Source organism: Syngnathus acus, chromosome 17, assembly GCF_901709675.1.
Source record: "Syngnathus acus chromosome 17, fSynAcu1.2, whole genome shotgun sequence".
NCBI lineage: Eukaryota > Metazoa > Chordata > Actinopteri > Syngnathiformes > Syngnathidae > Syngnathus > Syngnathus acus.
The window spans coordinates 7204820-7226971 of NC_051102.1; the positions used below are offsets into that span (position 1 = coordinate 7204820).

The window sequence follows — 22152 nt, forward strand, 5'->3', positions numbered from 1 at the left end:
AAAAAAAGATGAGAAAAGAAACGAAAGAACCCCTCCACACTCTTGAAGCGCATGTCTCCCGAGTGACACTCAAACAACCGAGGGTCCGTGAATGCACCGTGATGGAACGCGCAGGTGTGGAGGGCGCGCGCGTGCGCGAGAGATAACGGTAAGATGACGTCATCTAACTTTTTTTACTTTTCGTCAGTTTGTCACATGATAAGTTGATTTATTGATTGATTACATGTTCATTTCATCATTACATGATGTGCTCTCTTTCTGCTGCTTGATTTTGGTTTGTTTTTTCTTTCATAGTGAACACCAATTGTTAAGTAGAATTCAGAAAATAAATGAGCTGTCGTCCGTCTGCCCAGAACAATCGGGAAAGGTGGAAGTGTGGGTGTGCATTTGTCTCAAATGAAGTAATTTTGTCCTTGAGGATTTCTTTTGGGACGTTTCCCCACAAGTTCAGTGTCGAGGCGAATTAGCCAGCATCCTACCACTAAAAATAGCAACAGGCCACAGCGTAAAAGTCTGGTTGCTCTTTTTAAGCTCTTAAAGACCTTTCAGACTTACGGCCGGTGAGAGGATTGGACGCGACTCTTCTTCAATGCAAATGAGCGGGGCTGTAAATACACAGTTAAAAAGATGACCCCAAAATGGACTCTGGTCTTGAAATTGATCAATTTTCATCATATTGTCCTTTATTGCCTTGATTGATAGACTACAATGTTCTTCTTGATTGCAAAATACAACATGAAACAAAAGACATGATTGTCTAGAAATATGGACTGAATATGAACTGTTTGTCCACCTAGTTATCTGATTGTCTGGAAATATGGACTGAATATGAACCATTGTTTGACCACCTAGCTATCTTCTGTCTCTGTCTTTATCTACAATAGCGCTCATTGTGCCCTGATATTGACTGGCGACCAGTCCACGGCGTTGCCCCCTCTGGCTAATGAGGACAACCGCTGTTGCAGACGGTCGTCCGAAATAACATTGTCTGACTGGAATCTACTGCTATTTATGGCACAAAGCTGTCATTCGCTTGCCACGGTTGCCACGGTAACAGGTAATGAATGGCGCAGCGTCGGCGGGGGGTTACTTTTCTTTCTTTTCATCAGGTTGCCGTTGCCATCCAACGGGAAGTCAGCGGGCGTTGGAAGATGACAGACGCGGCTGAGGCAACCCATCCCAACCCATCGTTTGACGCCGAGCGGGACAATGCGCCTGAGTCGATACCGCCACTAATCTCGCTTCCCGGTCAAAGTGGCAATCTTGCTTTGGCATGACCTTAGCATTACTTTGAGTCGCGTCGCCTCGCGTTTGAGCAAAAGAAAGAGCGTAGCGTACCTTTTGCTAGTAAAGGTTTGACATTTGAAAAAGGACATTGTACCACACACCTTGTTTTCAAATTAACTCAGCAAAGAGTCCTCAAGGAACCGCAGGGTTCTGTTTTAGGTAGGCTGCATACTCTATATTCATACTAGCCACTGATTTTTTTTTTTTCTTCAGCGCTGTTATGTATATGTAGCTCCTGTATAACATACAGTATATATTCTTTAATGCAGTATTATGATGGGTGTCAAATATTTGCAGATTTTTTTTCTGATTCATGTAGCAATATGAATTTTGTTTTGCTATGCTGACATAGATTTTAGCGAGAAACATGAAGCAGACAAGTATTATTTGCCACTCGTTCGCACCTCGACAACACCCAAGATCGGGCGGGATTCACTTTTAGCGCGGCAAGCCACATGCTAACAAAGTGTTAGCGTTCACGCTCCACATTCTATTTGGGGTTCAGTTCATTATCATTTTGCCGCCACCGTTGGCACGCGAAATGTGATGTATTTGGAACGCAACGTGTCTGGAACACTGTTACTACTGTGCAATCAATCCTACGACTCGGACTGCTAATCTATATTTTCTTACTTTTTATTGCTGGACTGCACCTGCTGCCTGTCAGCCGGCCAATCATAGGCCAGCGTCAGGCCCGACTGTATGAATATTCATGAGTTGGTTATTTAAGAGGCTCTTGCCATCAGATTGGCGACAAGTTGAACTTAATCCCACTTTTTTTTTTTAATCTGATGATCCGCGTGTTTCCGAAAAGTGGACTGATGATACGTAAGCTTCTTAGGTCGTCGCTGTTTGCAAGCACCGCCAATAGATTAGATTTTTTCCTCTTTTTTTTTTTTCCATTTCAAACGTAAATCTTTACTCATTGTTTGTCATGGAAAGTGGTGGAGTAACTTTTAAAAAATAATTTATTATAGTTACTCACTACTTGAGCCAAAAAGTAACTGAATTACTTTATAATAAATGTACCAGAGAAAGTAACTGTTTGAGTTATTATAATAAGTGGAACAGATAGGTACTTAAGGTACATAACCTTCAATATTTATTGCACAATGTTTATCCTGCACTTGAAGTATTTTGTTCACAACAAAAGTAAACATTTCAACAACATAAAGTGTTTTAAACTCTGTAATCCTAATTCAATAAAGCAAACTCCCAATCTCAGACAACTGGTTTGGTAGACATTCTTTAAGTATTTTCTTCAACAGTAAAACGGTTAAACAATATAAAGTGTGTTTACAGTCAATGTAGCAAATTAAATAAATCACACTCTCACAACCTGAGACAACTGGTCACGTAAACAACCTGTACTTACACGTATTTTGTTCACAACAAAAGTAAACATTTCAACAACATAAAGTGTGTTTAAGTACTTTAAGTATTTCCTTCAAAAGTAAACAGTTAAACAATATAAAGTGCGTTTGCTGTGTGCGTGTGCCCGCTCGTCCAGCAAACATTAGCAATGATAGCGGGCTACTCATTCCGATTTGATTCCTTGATCTTGTTTTTAGTCCTCACTCTGTTATTTCTTAACTTGTTTGGATAAAGATGGCGACCTTTCATTTATTTGCAAAGAAAATGAGGCGGGTAAAAGGAGAGCGAGGAACAATTCTGTGCGTCCAGCCAGGGGATCCGGGCCTTTCGGCGGCCTAGCTAACATAGCCGCTGACATTTGAACGTGGCCCGAGGACGGCGGATCGCTTCCTCCTTCCTCGCTGCTGTCCTTGTTTTCGAGATGTCCTGTGCTATGCCTGTACCGTGCTAATGATCTGTCAGTGTTAACGTGCGGTCAAGGTGGACGATAACAGCTCACCGACCGATCTATTGGGGTCGCGTTCATATTTGTTGAATGGCTGAGAAAACAAATGATCCTCTGTGCTGCTGCACATACTTCAACTGTGCTGCACAGGAATTTTGTTCTTTAGCGTTCCGGTCTGCGTCTTAGCTAAAGTCTCTGCGTCACTGGCTCGTATGTCTCAGGGAGGGAGCAGTAGCTGAGCAGCATGACAGTCAACAATGTCGCAGTCTGTCGCAGTCAGTGTCAAGATGACGATGGCTCTTTTCGTTGTGGTCCGACGGCACAGGAGCGATAGCAGTCACATAAGTCACGTGAGTTTCGTGACACAAAAATCTCACAATATGCATGTAGCCTGAAGGAGGAAAGGTAGGTAGGTAGGAAAGTAAGTCAACTGGGGGAAGAAAATAAGAGGCCCACATTTTGCCAGCTTGGTCACGCTGCACGTTTGAGGAGATGCGTGTGTGGCTCACCTCATGCATGCCATCTGATGGCCTACTTGCAACCGAGATGCGCTGGATCAAATCGGCGCTTTTCCTTTTGGAGGGGGGGGCACTAGACGAACTCTGCAGAAGCAAAGCCACGCAGAAGGCGAATAAAAATAGACAGAATAGCAATGAGGCAACTTTCCTCCCCGACGCCGCCGGGCATGCGTGAGTCAAAGTGGGGGCGGGGGCTCCTCAAGGTTTACGAGAGAATCGTCGCATCTTGTCTCATCGCTGACAGGCCTTGGCCCCATTTTGCTCTGCCAAGGAGAAAAAGTGGGCCAGAAATTAGTTCTGATGAGACCTCAAAATACTCAGAGAGGCATTTGGACTGTCGACCTGCACAACAAAGACAAGAGGGCTGTCACAGAAGATAAATTTGCTTTTATGAAGAATGAACTTTTGAGATGAAAAGATTTGAACAATCTTTAGTTTTAAATGGCTCTAAACCAGGGGTGTCAAACAAATTTTTGTCACGGGCTAGATCGTAGTCATAGTTTCCTTCAGTGGGTCATTATGACTGTCAACCCAAATAAATGTATATAACGCCTCATATTCAGTATAAGCTTCAAAACAAACTGATGAATAACTAGTTTTCAAATCAGAGACTAGTATAAACTGTTCAAATATTTTAAAAATATGTTTTTTAAAAATGAAGATGATTTGCAATTTTCGTATTGAGACATGAATTCAATGCGCAATTTGTCTTTGCGGGCCACATAAGATGATGTGGCGGGCCGTATCTGGCCCCCAGGCCTTGAGTTTGACTCCGGTGCTCCAAACGGCTCTTGATTATTACAATACAAGGTGATAAATTTGATAATCGATTTGTTGTCAACTCATCAATTATTTTTGACACCTCTTAAAAAAAAAAACACAAGAACCATTTTGATGTCGAAACTGTTTTAGAAATCCGTACAGAAAATGGATGGATGGAAGTTTCGGACACATTTGAGTGGCCAAAAATAATCCGACCCTAATTTTCACAATTGAAATTGCACCTGAAAACGCAGTTGACCTGATTTCTTGGGAATTTAGCGGAAAGCTGAATGTTATCCATGACGATTTGACAAACTGGTCCTCAAGGTCAAACAGCAAGATCATTTCAAGCGCACGTTTTGTGTGTGCATGCACGCTATTTCAAATGTTAATCATGCCAAATGGAGGGTGCTGCGTGGACAGCGACATCTATGACGTCACACGCTGACCTCACTTGAGAAGAGAGGAAGAAGGACGGAGGTGTGTTTTGATCAGCCTTTGGTGGAAGCAGAAAAGAGAGTCGAGCTGGATCCTCCCCCCGCTAAAGCAAGCAGGTGTTGTGTCGTGTCCGCTGCGTGGACCGAAGACAAGGAGGAGGAAGGCTTTCCGCTCACTCGCCCTCCAGCGTCAGTCAGTGGCGTGCAGCCATCAAGACGCCAACAAATCCGGGAGAAGTGAAGGCAAACGAGTGTGGATGTTTTGAGCGAGGCTCCAGCTGTGCGTTTTCAAGGCGCCGCACGGATGCGTCCGCGCGCGGAGCTAATCCGCGTGCCTAATCCACGTTTGTCGCCCTTGCGCGGCTTTCTGAGCCGAGGATGAGGATGATGACGAGCTCCCCCCGCGACGCTGCAGCCGCCTCGCACTGCCACCGCCAGCAGCAGCAGCAGCAGCAGCAGCAGCAGCAGCAGCAGCCTCCTCCTCCTCCTCGCAGCCCCGCACCCCCGGTTCCTTGCGCATCCCAGGACGTGTTCCCCGCCGAGGCGCTCAGGTAACTGGCCCACGCGCTGGCATGGAGCTGTCCGAGGTCCGCTGTTCGAGCGCCAGCGAGGAGCCGTACACCGCCAACCGCACGCTGAGCGTCGGCGGCAAGCGGTTGCTGTGGCAGAACGCGGTCCGCCACATCACCGAGCAGCGCTTCATCCACGAGCAGGGCGGCGCTGGCGAGCCTGAGCGGCCGGAGACGCGCAGGCAGTCGGCCGGCAGGACCTCGCTGGGCGGCTCGCTGGGCGGCTCGGGTTCGGCTGCGGGCTCAGCCGTGGGCGAGCGCCAGCACAACAACGGCGGCACCAAGGTGTTCCCCGAGCGGGCCAGCAGCGACCTGGGCTTCCTGCAGATGGACTGCGTGCCCACCAACTCGGACTTCTTCCTCAACTGGGGCTACACGTATCGCGGCGTGATCTTCCCCACGCTGCGCAACGCCTTCAAGTCGCGCGACCTGGAGCGCCTGTACCAGCGCTACTTCCTGGGCCAGCGGCGCAAGTCGCTGGTGGTCATGAACATCCTGGACGTGGTGACCAAGCTGACGCTACTGGCGCTGCACCTGGCCCTGGCCTCGGTGCCCGTGGACCCAGTCAAGGGGGCGCTGCTGGGATTTTTTGCTGGCGTGGAGGTGGTGGTCTGCACCCTGGTGGCCGTGCGCAAGGACGCCACCTCGCATGGCTACCTGCAGTACAGCGGCGCCGTCACCTGGGTGGCCATGGCCACGCAGATCTTGGCCGCCGGCCTGGGCTACGGCCTGCTGGGCGACGGCGTGGGCTACGTGCTCTTTGCGCTCTTCGCCACCTATGGCATGCTGCCGCTGCCCCTGGCCTGGGCCATCCTGGCCGGGCTCTCTGCGTCCGCCCTGCACCTCCTCGTCAGGCTGCTGCTATCCCGAGAAGCGCCGCTCTCCGACAACCAAGTGGGTCCTCGCTCTGCACCGTTTGGCTTGTATGCTTGAGGTGGCTTGTTCCCTCCCTTGTGCCAAGTCAACTTGCTTTTGTTGGGTTCAGGATGACCGCATCAAAGGTCAGGGGTCAGATGAGCTGAGTTTCTTCACAGTCGCCAGCGTTAATCTCATGACGAGGTCGCTCAGAGGTCGGCAGAAAGGCGGGAGACAGATGTACCTGCCGGTTTTGAAATCCAAGCGGCCGGTTCATTTGAGTCCTTTGAATGTTTTGAAAAATAAAAACATTTGCTTGGAATTGGACATTTGGAGCCCTTTCTGCCCATTTCCATGTTTCCTTCAAAGACAAATTTGATACCAAATGTCACGTCAGCTTTAGGTGGCTGGACGTTCCATCTCCATGCAGTTGAAGCTTCCCGAGCGTTAGGCATACGTCGTCTCGAGCGCCTGTCCCCGGCCTGTTCGTTTTTTCTTCAAAGCAGCCACGCTCTGATATTCTCTGGAAACAATAAGAAGCCGGAAGCGCCCCCACCTTCAAGCTGTTGAGATTACGCTTTGACAATCGCTCGTTATTCATGGGCACTTTTTTTTTTTAGATTAGATTCAATTTGCGTCACAAGGCAGCAAAATTGCGTCGAGCCACTTTTTGTCCCGAGGGAAGCTTTCCACAGCCGCTCGGGATCGCAAACATTCTGGGCTGCAAGATGGTTTCAATTCGGTCTGAGCTTTTTTTGCACATTTTTGCCACATATCAAGGGGTGCTGTTTTTTAAGGTAGTGTTTGGCGGCGCTTCTGGGCTTGTCTAACATCACTTTTGAAAGAGGAGTCACTGGCGCCATTCCCAAATGAGAGGCCGGGCGTGCGTGCTTCATGCTGTTTAGTCGTTGTTGTCTTGTGATACGGCTGTGTTTGACGCCAACATAAAATGGCAAAAGTCCTTGACGGGCTAAGTGACGTCGTTGTAGATGTTTGGCTTATTCAGGGCTGCTAGCGAAACTCATTTTGAGCGAATTCAAAGTGTGTTCCCATTGAGCTCGGTGCTGCCACCTGCCTTGTTGTGGCCCAATGTGGCATTGCACACAAGGTGTGCGACTCTTGCTTGCAATTAGCGGTGGTGGAGAGCAGTGCTTTCAAAATACACAATGCAGTCTTGGAGGGCTTCTGAGTGAAGTGGCAGCAATTAGAAAGTCAATAGCGGTGCATATCACTCTCGCGCATACAACCACGTGCATTCCCACACAAACCCCGAGCAAGCCGCGCCATTAGCCGCCGCAGCGTCTTTTTTTTCAAGGTCAAACTCGGCTTACCTGAAGCGGTGGCTGTGGCGTGGAGATAAAAGGGGAAAATGATGAGGCGAGGGAAGAGGGGGTTACATCAGGCAAGCGTTGCAAAGACGCGTTCTCTTTTTTTTTTTATAGGGGTGCCAACGTGGCAAGATGACTTTGTGGGGTGCATCATGAGCCGCGAACGACCGGTGACCCTTTTTTTCCTTTCACACTTGCAATGATGCCTCATAGAAAAAGCATAGTGACACGACCCCAACTTGCTCCCATTTAGCAAATCCTGTCATGCTTCTACTTGGAACACAGAAAATCACATTGCAGTTAACACGGACAAACATTTGCCTCCACGGATGTGCCGATTGGTGCCTTTAATGAAACGCAAAACAGAACCTCTTTGTTTTCATGAGTCAGACGCTGACCTTAGAGGACTTGGACGGTTTACTGTTATTGTCATTTGTGGTTTTCTCTAATGGGAAAATTGAAAGAAATTGAATTTGGGGGCAAAGGCTCGTGTGGGCGTGCCCCAGTGCGCCGCTGTATTTCTAACTGCGTGCACACAAAAGCGCTCATGTTGCCGTCATGTAGTGCGACACCGTGCTGATATTTGACCTCGCTCGCCTGGCACGAAGGATCGGTCGCCGGGAATCCGGCGGCGCCTCCCGTAATCAGACGTGCACTCGGCCGCGCTAAATGTTTCATGAAGCTTTTAGCGCACGCCGTGACCTCGCGGCCGCGTCTAAAAATGGCTGCAAAAAAAAAAGCTGTTAGCGATTCACCACAATCAGGACACGACGCAGAGAAATAATCCGCCTCTCCCCCAACCTTCCATTATTACGTTGATTAATTCATGCTAATGCTCATGAATTGATTGCAAACTCTCATTCTAGTTGCTTCCCGTTTGTGTCAAAAGCTGCCGTGGGGACAAGCCATTAAAGCCCCTAAAAAAGCCAGCGGAGCAGCCTTCATTGTCTTTGGCTCCTTCCTTCGAAAAATGAATTTGTTACATTCTGAAAACGGTGCCGATTTGAGATTAATTTTGTCGAACTGTCACTCCCAAAATGCACTCCCTGCCGCCTTTTTAATTAGGCAGCACTGCGGCGGGAGCAGTTGCTAGCGTCTGCGTCTCGCCGGATAATTTTGCCGCAAAAGTTCCGAGGCGTTTGGAAAAGCGCTCTTTTGGCATTCCGTAACGAGGCTTGCATCTTGGCGCGGCCTGACCGTCGATGGCTTCCTTGGAGCCACGAGACTCGGTGAACAAGATGCATGCGCATGCGGCTGGCATGGGCGCCCCCCGCTGGCGACGGCGCACAGGAAGCTTCCGTCTTGATTTGTGTTCATCCTCCACTTTGAGCGTGATTTCAGTTGGGATTATCTCCCTCAAGTAATCTATTCATAGCGCCCGTTCGGGTCAGCATTTAATGAGATTACGGACGGGATTACGCTTATCTCTTTGAAATGCGGCAAAACAGCAGGTCGTCGCCCACCGAAGGCCCACCGAAGGCCTTCGGAAGGCTCGCATCTACCCGGACCGCATGCTAGCATGCTAAATTCCAGCGCTTTGCAGCAAAGCATTTGTGTCCGGACTGTGTGTGACAGCAATTCAGGCCCGAATTGTGCAGACTAAGGAGCTTTTGGGTCCAAAGAGGCGATGGCGGGTTTCGGCATGAAAAGGCAGGCGGGCGCCTCTTCAAAGTCGTTCACCTCGCGAGTGCACCAAAGATAATCCTGAATTACGGCTCAGTGCCTCGCTCCCGTTTGAATTGCGACGCTTTCTGATCTGATCCCGGATCAGCCACAGCTGCTTCCTAAGAACTTTTCCGAGTCTGCATTTTAAGCGCAATAAGCGCTCTGTGAGTCCTGAGGAACGCCCAAAACGAGAATCTCGTCCAAAGTGCAAGAGGTTTGATATTGTCGCTATACACAATGTGCTGAGATCCGTCCAAATGCTGAAAATGGCCGGCACTCGAGGAGTTAATCGTCTTTTGGGGGGGGGCTGTCCTTCCCTCCCATAAAACCGCTGAAAGGCACCCAATCGAATCCATTAGCGGCTCGTCGTGTCTGCCGTTTTTCTATTCCTGCTTTGGAGCGGTGCGCCGCGTCGTCTCCGGGGACGCGAGTCCGTCAGTGATTACATTTCACGATTGCTCTTCTCCCGCCGGCTGCCGTCTCCTCGGGGATCCTCGCGGCGAGCCGCCAGCTAACATGTTTACATCGCTCCTGCTGGAATAGGTCAGGCGGGGGAAGGGCAGGTGCGCAACCATTAAAAGCAGGCCAAAATTTTATCGGGACTTGAACTGGAAGTAGGGAAAAATGGGGACAAAATTGCCCAGTCGTAGGCCAGCAAAGACGATGGGAACGTCGCGTCTCGTGTTCCAATCCCAAAGCGTCCATCTGTCGGGCAACATATTGGGCAACCGGTCGATTTGCCTCCTCATTGCCGCCAGCTTGTCTGCGTGGGCGTCGCCTGCCGCCACTGCGCGTGGCGACCAAAGTGCTCCATGTCCCCGTTTTGCCACATTCACAAGTGGCACCTGTCAGCTCGTGACACATTTTCGAAGAATCTCAAAAAGGCATGCATTCTTTATCATCCGCAAAGAGTGCCTCGCGATTGCGGCAACTCATCGGCCTTTAAAGTGACCGTTGTGGATGACGGCAGAATGGGAGCCGTGTTGCGTGTCTGCGGCTCCGATGTCTGAGGAGCCCCCGTATGTGCGCTGTTGCCATGGTGATGTGGTCCGGGTCAGTCTGGATCATCCTGATGATGTTTGATGAAAACACACAGTAAGAAAGAAAATACAGCGAGGGGCTTAGTGAGCTGATTTTCGCTCGCTCTCTCCCTCCATTATCAAGTTGTGCCAACGTCTTGTCCCTGCATATGCAAATGCTTATTTTCTGCTCACATTTACTTGACATTTTTTTCCGTCAATGGCTGATGAAAATGTTATTCTGCCAAACATCCGAATTGGCATAAACTTTAAAAAACAAATCCAAATTGCTCAGGCCGTAAAAACAGTCCACAATTATTGCCATGAAAAAAAATAAAAACCTATAAATAAAATGTAGGCATGTGCTGACGTGCTGACATGTGCGACGTGCCCTTGTGAACTTCTTCTCTCCTCGTTACAAAGCTTTGGCATCTTCCAGAACAAAACGTGGCAGCTTTTTAATTTGCGTGCGTGCGCGCCTTGGCCTCGGGTATCTGGACCTCTCGAGCCGCAGCCGAGAAATTGAATCAGTGCTGATGGCCTCCTGGGAAAGATTGGCAATAACACAGTGGCATGCCATAATGGGTGCGCGTGTGTGTGTGCGTGCGGCCATCTTGCAGCCCCAGAGCCCGTTCTGACGCCTCTCATCCTCCCACACGGCGTGCGAGCGTGAAAGAAAGACTCCAGACTGCAACTCAGCCAATTGGCGACACGCAGCTCAAGTGTCAAAGCTCTTAAAAGGCACAAGTGAGACAAACGCTTGAAGATTTGAAGTGAACTCGACGTGCAGTTCCGCCATTCTCCATTTGGAACGCGAGTGTTGGAGCGCTGGTGGTCGTCAGAGGACGAAAAAGCTTATTTGAAAATAGCTCCGTAGGCTACCTTGACAATTTCACATCATCAGAGCCAAAATGTTGCGTGATCTGTTTTGTGGTGGACTCGGTTGACTTTTCCGCCTCGCGCCTTTCCGACTTGATGCTTGAACAAGAATTTGAGGCGTTGGCATCGGACAACTTTCCAGATGAGTCGGTCGGGGGGCAGGTGGTGTGTGTGCCTGCCGTGTGTCTCTTGTGGGCCAACCAAGGCGTCCTGGTCGACCTTTGGCATCAAAAGGAGAGAAAGGCCTGCCCACACTTGTCTACCGTGCTAATTACCCTCGGGAGCGTGTACGTGTTTGTGACAGTGGCTGTTTGCGTTGCGTTACATCATCTCTGCCCTCAAAGAGTGGAGCGGGGGCAGGCCGTGTGTCATGTGACCCGTTGGCCAGCGTGTTGAACAAACAACGTAAAGACTCTAAATGGTGCCGAAAGGTCAAAGTAAACATTTGGTCAGCCGCAAAAAAGCCAAAAGCGGGATGGGGTGTCATGTACGTTGCAACGTTCAATCGCAGTGAGGTCGAGCGTACTGAGCTATTTTGTTGTTGGCAGGTGGCGGCCCAGACGGTTCTGTTCATGTGTATGAACACGGCCGGGATCTTCATCAGCTACCTGTCGGACCGCGCCCAGCGACAGGCCTTCCTGGAAACGCGACGCTGCATCGAGGCCAGGCTGCGTCTGGAGACGGAGAATCAGAGACAGGTTAGTGCTTATCTACAGATATACAGCGAGACCTCCACATTGTCTGATGTAATGCGACACTTTGTAGTGATTGACGGATGTGTGTTGACGGCATTTGCGACGAATGAGCCCGCTGACGGGAGGGAGGCAAAGGCGGCCGCCGCATCGATCTGCTGTCGCGCGTTGGCCGAGCAAGTGGTGTTTGTTTACGCCATCGAGTGCAGGCTGGGTGAAGAGTGGAAAGCTTTTCTGGCATCTTGTTTCCAGCAAGCCTCGGGGCCACGGCTGAAATGGAAAGAGGGGGCGTGGCTCTATCATTGTGTGCAGAGGAGATCAAAGTCATTCCGCTTTCATTGTCCTGGTCCTCAAAATGAGCTCCAGATCCAATGTTGTGGTGGCTGCACACTTAAAAGCTCGGATCGAGATCCAGTCCTTCACATCTTTCAGATAAACCAGTCTCAAAAGTTCAAACACAGGGTGGTCATGAACTTGATGATATTTCCATCCAACTTGGTCATTGACTGGACTTAAAAGTTCAGAATCTAATGTGTTCATCAACTGAACCCAACAGTTCCGTGAATTCAGATCTCAAAACAACGGCCACAAAATGGACTTTGGTGAACAATTTGTGTTCTGGCGTCTTTGAGAAGTCGTTCCCTGACAAATGTGGCCTTTGCCTCCCCAGGAGCGTCTGGTTCTGTCCGTCCTACCTCGCTTTGTGGTTCTGGAAATGATCAACGACATGACCAACGAGGAGGACGAGCACCTTCAACATCAGTTCCATCGGATCTACATCCACCGCTACGAGAACGTCAGGTCAGACTCAGTGGGCGCCAAAGGGTCCAAAGGGTCCGTGTCACCGGCGGAGACATCAGGCGACTAAAATATTACGAGCAAGACAACTCCTCGAGACCAATAGGCTCGCGAGTCGGCGTGAAGTCATTGCACAGAAGTCATAGAACTGTTGCGGCGACCTCAAGGTGAATGCGACAATGTTGTCTTAGAGACCTGCTGGACACTTGAAAAAGTCACGCAGTCTTGTGGCAGAGATTTCTTTGCAATTTCTCCTCTGTCTCATTTGGCAAGTCTCGGAGATGTCCCTGGAAACTTGTGGAGACTCCCCCCCCCCCCCCCAATTTACAGAGACTCGTTGACATCTAAGAGACCTTTTGGGAACTTGGAAAAAGCCTTCAAAAGGTTCAGATTTATCATGGCAACCTGAAAATGCCGGTCTCTGGAAGCTGCCTGGGTTGCCGGGGAGGTCGCCTCAGGTTACCTTCAGGTCGCCTCAGGTCACCTTCAGGTCGCCTTCAGGTCGCCTTCGGGTAGCCTTCGGGTCGCCTTCAGGTCTACGGGCCAGTGAGACGGGCCCTTAACGAACGTTGTGGGTCACCGCTTGTGTTGTCGTTGATGTGGAAAGTCCAAGCTGTGTCCAAGGCCAACCCGCAAAGTGACGTTTCCGTGTTTTATCCAGCATTCTTTTCGCAGACGTCAAAGGATTCACAAATCTTTCCACGACGCTGTCGGCTCAGGAGCTGGTGCGGATGTTGAATGAGCTTTTCGCACGCTTTGACCGCCTGGCGCATGTGAGCACAGCGCTCTCGCGTGTGGCCGCCACGTTGCCTGCGGCGAAGGCTGAGGAGGTCGGGATGTGCTTGCAGGAACATCACTGCCTGCGAATCAAGATCCTGGGAGATTGTTACTACTGCGTGTCGGGCCTTCCTGAGCCGCGGCAGGACCATGCCCACTGCTGCGTCGAGATGGGCCTCAGCATGATCAAAACCATCAGGTGAGCGCATCCGGGGGTTCTTCTTGTCCACATAAGTCGGTGAACAGCAAACTACGTGAAGAACCATGACCAAATGGGCGGGAGGTCGTCCTACGCGTGCACAATATGCGTTTGTCTGAGTCCAGGTGTTTTTGTTTTGTGCGTCGACGGCTCCTTGTCAGATACGTGCGCTCACGCACCAAGCACGACATCGACATGCGCATCGGGATCCACTCGGGCTCAGTCCTGTGCGGCGTGCTGGGCCTCAGGAAGTGGCAGTTTGACGTCTGGTCGTGGGACGTTGACATCGCCAACAAGCTGGAGTCCGGAGGCATCCCGGGGTGAGGACGCTGCACGGCCGCCGCACGTCCACCGCATGTCCACCGCACGTCCGTCCTTGCCACACATCCGTCCTCCCCCGCCCGCAGGCGCATCCACATCTCCAAAGCGGCACTGGACTGCCTAAACGGCGACTATGAGGTGGAGGCAGGCCACGGCAAGGACCGCAACGACTTCCTGCGCCGGCACAACATCGAGACGTACCTCATCAAGCAGCCCGAAGACAGCCTGCTGGCCCTCCCCGAGGACATTATGAAGGAAGCCAGTGGCGGCGGCGGCGGCAGTGGCACCGACCGTCGCGCCAGCTCCGCCACCTTCAACGAGGCGTCCTGGAGCCCCGAGCTGCCCTTCGACAACATCGTGGGCAAGCAGAATGTGAGTGCGCCCGCCTGGCATGCTTTCTTTACGTCTCACCTGTGCTGCAAGGACACTGTTGCCATGGTCATGAATGCGGGAAGCTTTTTCTCGCCGCGGCAACGCCTGCTGTGCTGTGCTGTGCGTGTAAACGTTGTTTTGGGAAAACAGCTCCACACCTCGTATATTCTCCAAAACATCCTTCGCATGCAGGGTGCGATGCTGACGAGCTTCGATGGCGCCAAGAGCAGAATGGTATTTCCTCGCCACGGGAAGCATTGAGCCTGGTGACCTGCGGTGAGCCGTTGCGGCTCCTTCACAGCCGTTTGATGTGGTGATTTCTTGAAAAAGCGCCCCTTCTTTCCCCGCACGGCTGCGCGTGCATATGAAAGGATCCTCGCGGGGCTTCTGAAGCGTCTTTCATGTTGTCGCTTGGGCACCACTCGCTCCACAACCTCTCCCGAGCTCGTTTCCTGCTCTAGCCACTCTCTCGCCAACCGACCTTAGCGCGACCCAACGCGTCGGATGCTTAATTCATCACTATTACGGCGGCGCCTCGCACGTGACGGCCCGCCTGTGTGTTTCTGCGCGTATTGTTAAAATGCACTTTCTTGAGGCACGCTTAAATATAGCACGAGAGGCTCGTTCTTCCATGTCAACTAGGCGTGAAGAGCACTTCTCCGTTTGGAGTGCACGTCTGCGCTTGAAGGGGCACTCTGCTTGGAGAGCCGCGTGCCACGCCGCGCCGGGCCCGGCGTGGCCGCTCGCACATTTTCACTCACGCATTTTGTGCCATACGTATGTAAATGTTTCTTGTTTATTGTCATGGTTGGGCTGGAACGGATTAAAGGCATTTCCATTCATTTCCATTGGAAGAGATGATCTGAGATACAAGCGTTCTCACCCAACCTTGTATCTCGAGCCACCACTGTGGTTTCGTTTGCTATTCTGTGGCAGAAAGACCTTTGTTTCATTTTCTTTTGTGCACGTCTGGAATGAAAATCCGAACGACACGTTGCATTTTGCTCTTCCTTCTTCTCCTGTTTGTCTCTTTCTTTTTTTGTGTATTTTTTGTGTTTATGCCGATATGAGTGGGGAGGTAAGAAGGAGGGGCAGCCGCAATGGCAACGGCAACCACATCCCGTTCATTGTATGTGCATGTGCTTTCCCCCCTAGACTCTGGCCGCCCTAACGAGAAATTCGATAAATCTGCTTCCAAACCATCTCGCACAAGCTTTGCATGTCCACTCCGGTCCTGAGGAAATTAACGAGCGAATAGAGAGCGCCATCGACTTGCGGAGTGGCGATAAGTTGAGGAGAGAGCATATCAAAGCGTTCTCGCTGATGTTTAAAGACTCCGGCCTGGAACGCAAGGTAGCCAGACCGGGCCTCGGAGACGCCGTCTTTGCTTTGCTTTGTATTTTTCCTCTTCTTTCAGTCTTTTTCTTCCTTTTGGGCGTTTCCCTCCCTCCTTGCAAAAACACGCACGACAATGCCAAATTACACAAAAATTCCTTTTCCCTTCTAATTTTGCATACATAAGAACATCGTAAACCGAGGACCCCCTGTATATCCAAACTATCTGCTCGTGTATCGACTGTGGCATAGCTAGCCTGCTAATTGACGCGCCATATGGAACAGAGCTGCTAATTGACTCAACATATCAAACATAGCTACGAATTTACTGACTAGATCAAATCTATTTCCGATATCCTGGTTTAACAGTGAGAACTCATTCTCTTATCAGGTTTAACTTAGCAGCCGAGTTGTGATCATTAGCACCCGGCGGGATTGGCTAACAACTAGCGGCCGACAGCTAGTGGCCAACCGTTAGCAGCTAGCAGCGAGCCTGACAACCCCACCTGTCGCTCCTGTCTCTCTCTCCTGTCTCTCTCTCTCCCATCTCTCTCTCTCTCTGTCTCTCTCTCTCTGTCAAGGTTTGTGCCGTTTGAATTGTGGCATGCTAGCATGTTTGATGTGTTACGTTGTTGTTCCAGCGTGCCCGAGTGCGTTTCCCGTCTCGCACTCAACATCTTGTATCGCTCCCTTTTTTTCTTCCTTGCTGCTCAAGTACTCGCAGATGAGGGATGAAGTTTTCAAGTCCAACCTGGTTTGCGCCTTCATCGTGCTCCTTTTCATCACCACCATACAAAGTCTGCTGCCCTCTTCCAGGTGAAAGACCTCGTCCACATTGACCCCCCCCCAAAAAAAGAAACACAAGCTGGAATGTTGCACTGCTCACGGTGTGAAAACCGACTGCTAGCTAAGCTAGCTTACGTGCTCAAACTGAGTCAGATAGTCACGCACTATGTGAAAATGAAAATGCTACTCAATGACACTTTGTCACTATATTGTGAAACCCAGCCAAATTCTGTCAAAGCGAGTTTCCGACTTGCAGAGTCTTGCCAACCGACGGATCGTTGATCACACCGCTCGCATCAAAGTGAGCTCTGATTTTTAGCCGCCATATCAGCAAAGAGCAGACCTCGTCGAGCGCCGCAGTGACTACTTTAGTCACGGCAACCCCGAGCTCGTCGCCAACTTAGTTGCGTAACGACGGCAATCTCGCCAGCGCCTCCATATGTGACGTGGCCGCCCGCCGCAGGATGGTGCCGATGGCGGTGCAGCTGTCGGTCCTGATCCTGCTGCACTCGTGTCTGGTCCTGGCCACCACGGCCGAGGACTACAAGTGTTTGCCGCTGGTCCTGCGCCGGGCCTGCTGTTGGATTAACGAGACGTACGCAGCACGCAACGTGGTCATCTTTCTCTCCATCCTCATCAACTTCCTGGCGGCCATGATCAACATGGTGAGTTGCCGTTCCAAAGGGCGCCGCCCGCTGCTGGCCCGCTCGCAGGCTGACATTTGTCCGCACGGCAGCTGTGGTGCGACTCACACGAGTCGGCCTCCGGGAACGACACCTTGGGCCGCTCCGACGCCGTGGCTGATATCTGCTTCTACCCGGAGGTACGCGTGCCCTCGCACCCGCCGCCGCGCCATGATGCCCCGCCGCCATCCTGCCATAAGTCGTTGTTGTGCTCTTTGCGTGTGCAGTACTTTGTGTTCACTGGCGTGCTGGCCATGGTGACGTGCGCCGTGTTCCTGCGCCTCAACTCGCTTCTCAAGCTGGCCGTGCTGCTGCTGATGGTGGCCGTCTACTCGCTGCTCACCGAAGCCTTCTACTCAGCGCTCTTTGTGCGCTACGATGCCACCCACCGAAACGCGGCGTGAGCGCACACACCAACCGCCGTAAATGACATGGCAACGACATCATCCAGAACAAGTTTTGTTTTGGTCTGGTTTTTGGGTCTATTTGTGCCTTTGTGAACTAGTCTGTTTGCGGCACGCATCAAAGCGCCAAAATGGGCCATGATGAAAATGAGCGAGTGATTTATATGCGAACAACGCCAAGTGTTCCCCTTTGTCACGCTCGCTAGTTGGATGTCGCAGGCCGCAGCTCGTGCCTGAGCTGACCTTCACCTTGGCAACCGCTCAGTGCGGCTGCGGTTTCCGTGGAAACGCTCTGCTTGACCCGCTCCCGGGAAGGCACAAAAGAAAAGATCTTGCTGCAAAATAATGATGCTAATGACAATGATGATGATGGTTTTAGGAACTTCCTGGGCACCAAGGAGACGTCGCTACTTCTCATGGCCATGTTCCTCCTAGCCGTCTTCTACCACGGACAGCAGGTTAGAAACATGCACACATGCACAACCTGTGACCCTGGAACTTTATTTTGCGTTGCCAAAAACTGGAAAGAAATCTGTTTTGCTGCGGACTAACGGACAGTCCGTTTCGGAATGGTCACCGCCGGTCAATCAAAGGAGCTAAGCAGTCCACGCAAGAGACCAGTCAGAGGACTTCCTCCGAGGCTTTGGCGCTTGTTGTTGTCACGGAAACGGCTTTGGCTCGGCTTTCTTTCTTTTCTTTTTTTTTCTTATGTTTTGTTTCTTTTTATTTGAAAGTGTTACTTTAGTTGCATGCATTTTTTTCCCTTCATTTTTCTTTGATTTCTGAGCCTGTCTTTGACCTTCACCCGCTTGCGTGTGTTTGCGGAGCAGCTGGAGTACACGGCGCGACTGGACTTCTTGTGGCGCGTCCAGGCCAAAGAAGAAATCAACGAGATGAAGGAGCTGCGGGAGCACAACGAGAACATGCTGAGGAACATCCTGCCCAGCCACGTGGCCCGACACTTCCTGGAGAAGGAGCGCGACAACGAGGTGGGGAGGCTGGCCGCTCAAGTGTTCTGCTTGGCAACACTGCCCTCCGCTGGCGGAAGTGCGCAACTGCGCCTTGACTGGACTCTAACGACCCACCCGCATTTCTTTCTGGCCGTGTTGCTGGCGTGCCCGCAGGAGTTGTACTCCCAGTCGTACGACTCGGTGGGCGTGATGTTCGCGTCCATTCCGGGATTCGCCGACTTCTACTCGCAGACGGAGATGAACAACCAGGGAGTTGAGTGTCTGCGACTGCTCAACGAGATCATCGCAGACTTCGATGAGGTAGTTCGTCTTTTTGTGTGTGCGCATATGTCGATGCTGGTTGTTGAGGAATGTTGTGCGTGTGCATGTGCGCGTGTTGACGTGTGCAATGTGTTGATGTGTGTAGTTACTGGGCGAGGAACGCTTCCAGGACATCGAGAAGATCAAAACCATCGGCAGCACATACATGGCGGTATCAGGCTTGTCTCCCGAGAAGCAGGTGAGCGCGGTGATGTTGTAGCGGCTGTTGTCGAATGCGATCGGCTGACGCGCGTCGCGCCGGTGTGTCGACAGCAGTGCGAAGACAAATGGGGTCACCTGTGCGCACTGGCCGACTTTGCCATCGCTCTCAACGAAAGCATCCGAGAAATCAACAAGCACTCCTTCAACAACTTTGAACTCCGAATAGGTACCGCTGGCCGCCGTCCGTCTCGCTGACCTGTGTGTGCTTGACGATGTTTGATTCCTTCCTCCGTCTTCCACGGGCAGGCATGGCGCAGGGCTCGGTGGTGGCGGGCGTGATCGGCGCCAAGAAGCCGCAGTACGACATCTGGGGCAAGACGGTGAACCTGGCCAGCCGCATGGACAGCACGGGCGTGAGCGGGAAGATCCAAGTTCCTGAGGAGACCTCGGCCGTCCTCAGGGAGCGCGGCTTCGCCTTGGAGTACCGCGGTGAGATCTACGTTAAAGGCATCAGCGAGCAGGAGGGCAAAATCCGCACGCACTTCCTGTCGGGCCGAGTACTGCCCAACCCGCTTATCCTGCAGCCGCGTAAGATGACGGGCCAGTACTCGCTGGCCGCCGTGGTGCTGGGCCTGGTCCAGTCGCTCAACCGGCAGAAGCAGAAGCAGATCCTCAACGACAACAACAACTCGGCCATCATGAAGGCGCACCACCATCACCACTACAACCGCAGGACGCTGCTGGCCAACGACGGGGGCGCCACCCACCACGCCGACGCCCCCGACAAGACCGATGCATCCTGAGACAGGGGCCCGGCGCAAAAACAAAACCTCGATTCCGAACCGGAAACTTTCCCTGGGAATTTGGACGACAGGTTGCCCGCTCGGGCCAGTCGGCCGGACGAGTGGCTAGCGTGGCTAGCGTGGCCTCACACTTTTCAGCTCGGGCCTTTGAATCTGAGCTGCGGCGTGGTTAGCGTCTTCGCCCTTTCAAAAAAAAAAAAAAAAAAGACATCAAGAGCAGAATCCTTGTCACACGACCAGAAAGTTGGAGGTTCAAATCAAGGCACCCACATTTGTTTTTGTTTTTGCATATAACCACAACGGTGGAGGTTTGAGCACCTATCGCAGCCTTCCCGTGTGTAGTTAGCACGGTTGTCGCTAATCGTGTTGACATTGTTTTGCTTGGGACAGGTTGAAATGCGGGCTCTCGCCTCTTTTGGAGATGACAAGAAAGGTTCAAATGCAGGCTCCTCCTTCCCTTCTTGGAGTTAGCATGTTTGGCACCGAGAGACACAAGTAACAAGTGGAATCCTTTTCACGTTGTTTTGGCTACAACAAGAAAGGCGAAGGTTGCGAGACCTCCTGCTGGAAGTGTATCATCGTTTTTGCGCAAGTAGCAGCGGGCGTCCTCACACATTCCAAAGCTACATTAGCATGTTAGCTTCCTCAAAGAGCAAACGTGAGCCGGACTGTTGAGTAGAATTCTGCTTGTTTGCCATCAATTCCCATGGAAAGTTTTCCAGTTTGAAAATTCCTGTAATTATGCAACGGGGGGGTGGCGCCGAGGCCATTGGATCCGCCAGACCTCACGAATGTTGTCGGGATGGGACCCGCAGACGGCGTTCCTGTCATCTGTCACTTCCTCTTTTATGTGACCTTGAACCCCTCCAGACTTTGACACTCCCTCCTTCCCTTGACGCTGTCCATCTTTGTTTTCTATTTCTTTTATATGCGACCGCTCAATTAAAATGTTTAATTTTTTACAACAGTCCCTTGTGCTGTGTTCTGTCCTTTATGGAAGGAAGGAAGGAAGGAAGGAAGGAAGGAAGGAAGGAAGGAAGGAAGGAAGGAAGGAAGGAAGGAAGGAAGGAAGGAAGGAAGGAAGGAAGGAATACTAGGGAAGAATAAGGGGAAAGGGTAGCTTGTTGGAAGAAAGGAAAGAAAGGAGAGGAAAACCAGACAAGGAAAAAATTAAGAGAAAAAGAGTCATTTAATTGTTTCAGGATCTTGACGTTTCCATGATGACGTCGCGGTCTTGTGCAGTGCGCCTGAGCTTCCACTAGAGGTCAGTAGACGACCATTACTCACTTCTTGCAGCTACTGCAGCTCACTAGTGAGAAGAATTCAAACATAGCAACAGAGACACTTACCGATGTCACGTGCCACTCAGGAATGTCGCAGAATTTACACCCTGGTCTGGTCAGAGGGCATCAAAGTCACGGATGGAAAAAACCGACATGCGCCAAGGTAGCGAAATGCCCATTTGAAATTAAAGGGAGGGCAGTTGCCATGACGACCGTCTCCTGCTATGCGCTGTCACATAAAAAAAACATCATGACAATACGTGTGTAATGTATATTTTAAAAAATGATATGACAATAACCCGAGATAAATACTGTTGAAATGGCAAGCAAAGCCAAACCCCCCCTCTGCCTTGGCCAAACATGGTATAATCCCGCTGCCCTTTGCTATAAAATGCGTCGGTGAAATTTCTTACTGGTTAGCCAATTGGACGGAGGAAGACGCCAACCCCACTGAAAGCCCTTCCCCAGGTATCTTAATGTTATTCGCACATTTGCTGCATGGACAGACGTTACGTGGAGACACGTTGGCTTAGCATACACGCAAGAAAATACTGTTAACGCGTTGACTTCCCCTTGGAGACCAGCGTCCTACATTTCCATTTCCGCCATCAAGCGTCATCTCTTACACCAAGCTGCCGTGGCCGCGCCAGCCTGTTGCTAGGCAACAGGCCCAGCAGCCCCACCGGCCACGGCGGATCGCTTGCAAAATGGCTGATGGAGACTAGTCGTCAAAGAAGAATCCTGACGCTCTCGCGTGTCTTCAAACAGGAAGGAAGGAAGGAAGGTGACAGAAGAAAAGGGATGAAGTGCAGGAAGGAAGGAGGCCAAAGTGAAAAGATGGAGAAAATCACGAGAAAAGAAGAACGTAAAAGACAAAAGAACAGACTGCGTGCTGGTTCAGGAAGACGCTACATAATGTCCAACACGTTCCTCATCTTCTTTCCATTCATTCATCCTTCCTTCCTTCGCATCTGCGCCTGTTGCTAGGCGAAAGTGGGCATAGACGTCGCCTTAGCAACAAATGGTCACGATGCAGGGTGCTGGCTGGCCAATCACGCAGTTTGAATTCGCTTCTTGGCAGTCATAGATGAAAGATGTGCTTCTTCTGCCACAGTAGTGCTAGCAATG

At 51.0% G+C, this 22152-nt stretch overlaps 1 protein-coding gene and 2 long non-coding RNA genes across 5 annotated transcripts; 2 read left to right on the top strand and 1 right to left on the bottom strand.

Moving 5' to 3' along the window:
• Positions 1 to 14: 14 nt before the first annotated feature.
• On the top strand, positions 15 to 2513 carry LOC119136666. The gene is made up of 2 exons (XR_005100787.1): positions 15 to 148; positions 885 to 2513. It is a non-coding gene; the product is annotated as an uncharacterized LOC119136666 (long non-coding RNA).
• Positions 2514 to 3586: 1073 nt separating this feature from the next.
• On the bottom strand, positions 3587 to 4926 carry LOC119136667. The gene is made up of 2 exons (XR_005100788.1): positions 4841 to 4926; positions 3587 to 3966 (listed from the first exon to the last, which is right to left on the bottom strand). It is a non-coding gene; the product is annotated as an uncharacterized LOC119136667 (long non-coding RNA).
• On the top strand, positions 4889 to 20233 carry adcy8 (adenylate cyclase 8 (brain)). Of its 3 annotated transcripts, none has more exons than XM_037275273.1 (18): positions 4889 to 6286; positions 11687 to 11836; positions 12501 to 12631; positions 13290 to 13401; positions 13477 to 13604; positions 13766 to 13924; positions 14012 to 14297; positions 15453 to 15650; positions 16348 to 16448; positions 16882 to 17083; positions 17155 to 17241; positions 17329 to 17501; positions 17885 to 17963; positions 18336 to 18494; positions 18630 to 18776; positions 18883 to 18975; positions 19053 to 19164; positions 19245 to 20233. In XM_037275273.1, exons 1-18 carry the CDS (start codon positions 5396 to 5398, stop codon positions 19739 to 19741), a joined length of 3705 nt encoding a protein of 1234 aa, XP_037131168.1. In that variant the 5' UTR covers positions 4889 to 5395; the 3' UTR covers positions 19742 to 20233. The 3 variants fall into 3 exon arrangements, with proteins under 3 accessions (XP_037131168.1, XP_037131167.1, XP_037131169.1); XM_037275272.1 differs by having other exon boundaries at positions 4892 to 6286; positions 19050 to 19164; XM_037275274.1 differs by lacking the exon at positions 15453 to 15650 and having other exon boundaries at positions 4898 to 6286; positions 19050 to 19164.
• The last annotated feature ends 1919 nt before the right edge of the window (positions 20234 to 22152 follow it).

Bases quoted from the DNA above. Each gene is read 5' to 3' on its own strand.
- adcy8 (XM_037275272.1), top strand. From the start codon at position 5,396: ATGGAGCTGTCCGAGGTCCGCTGTTCGAGCGCCAGCGAGGAGCCGTAC. The intron at 13,925-14,011 runs GTGAGGACGCTG...CCCCGCCCGCAG, and splicing joins GAGTCCGGAGGCATCCCGGG to GCGCATCCACATCTCCAAAG. The intron at 15,651-16,347 runs GTAGCCAGACCG...TTGCTGCTCAAG, and splicing joins ACTCCGGCCTGGAACGCAAG to TACTCGCAGATGAGGGATGA.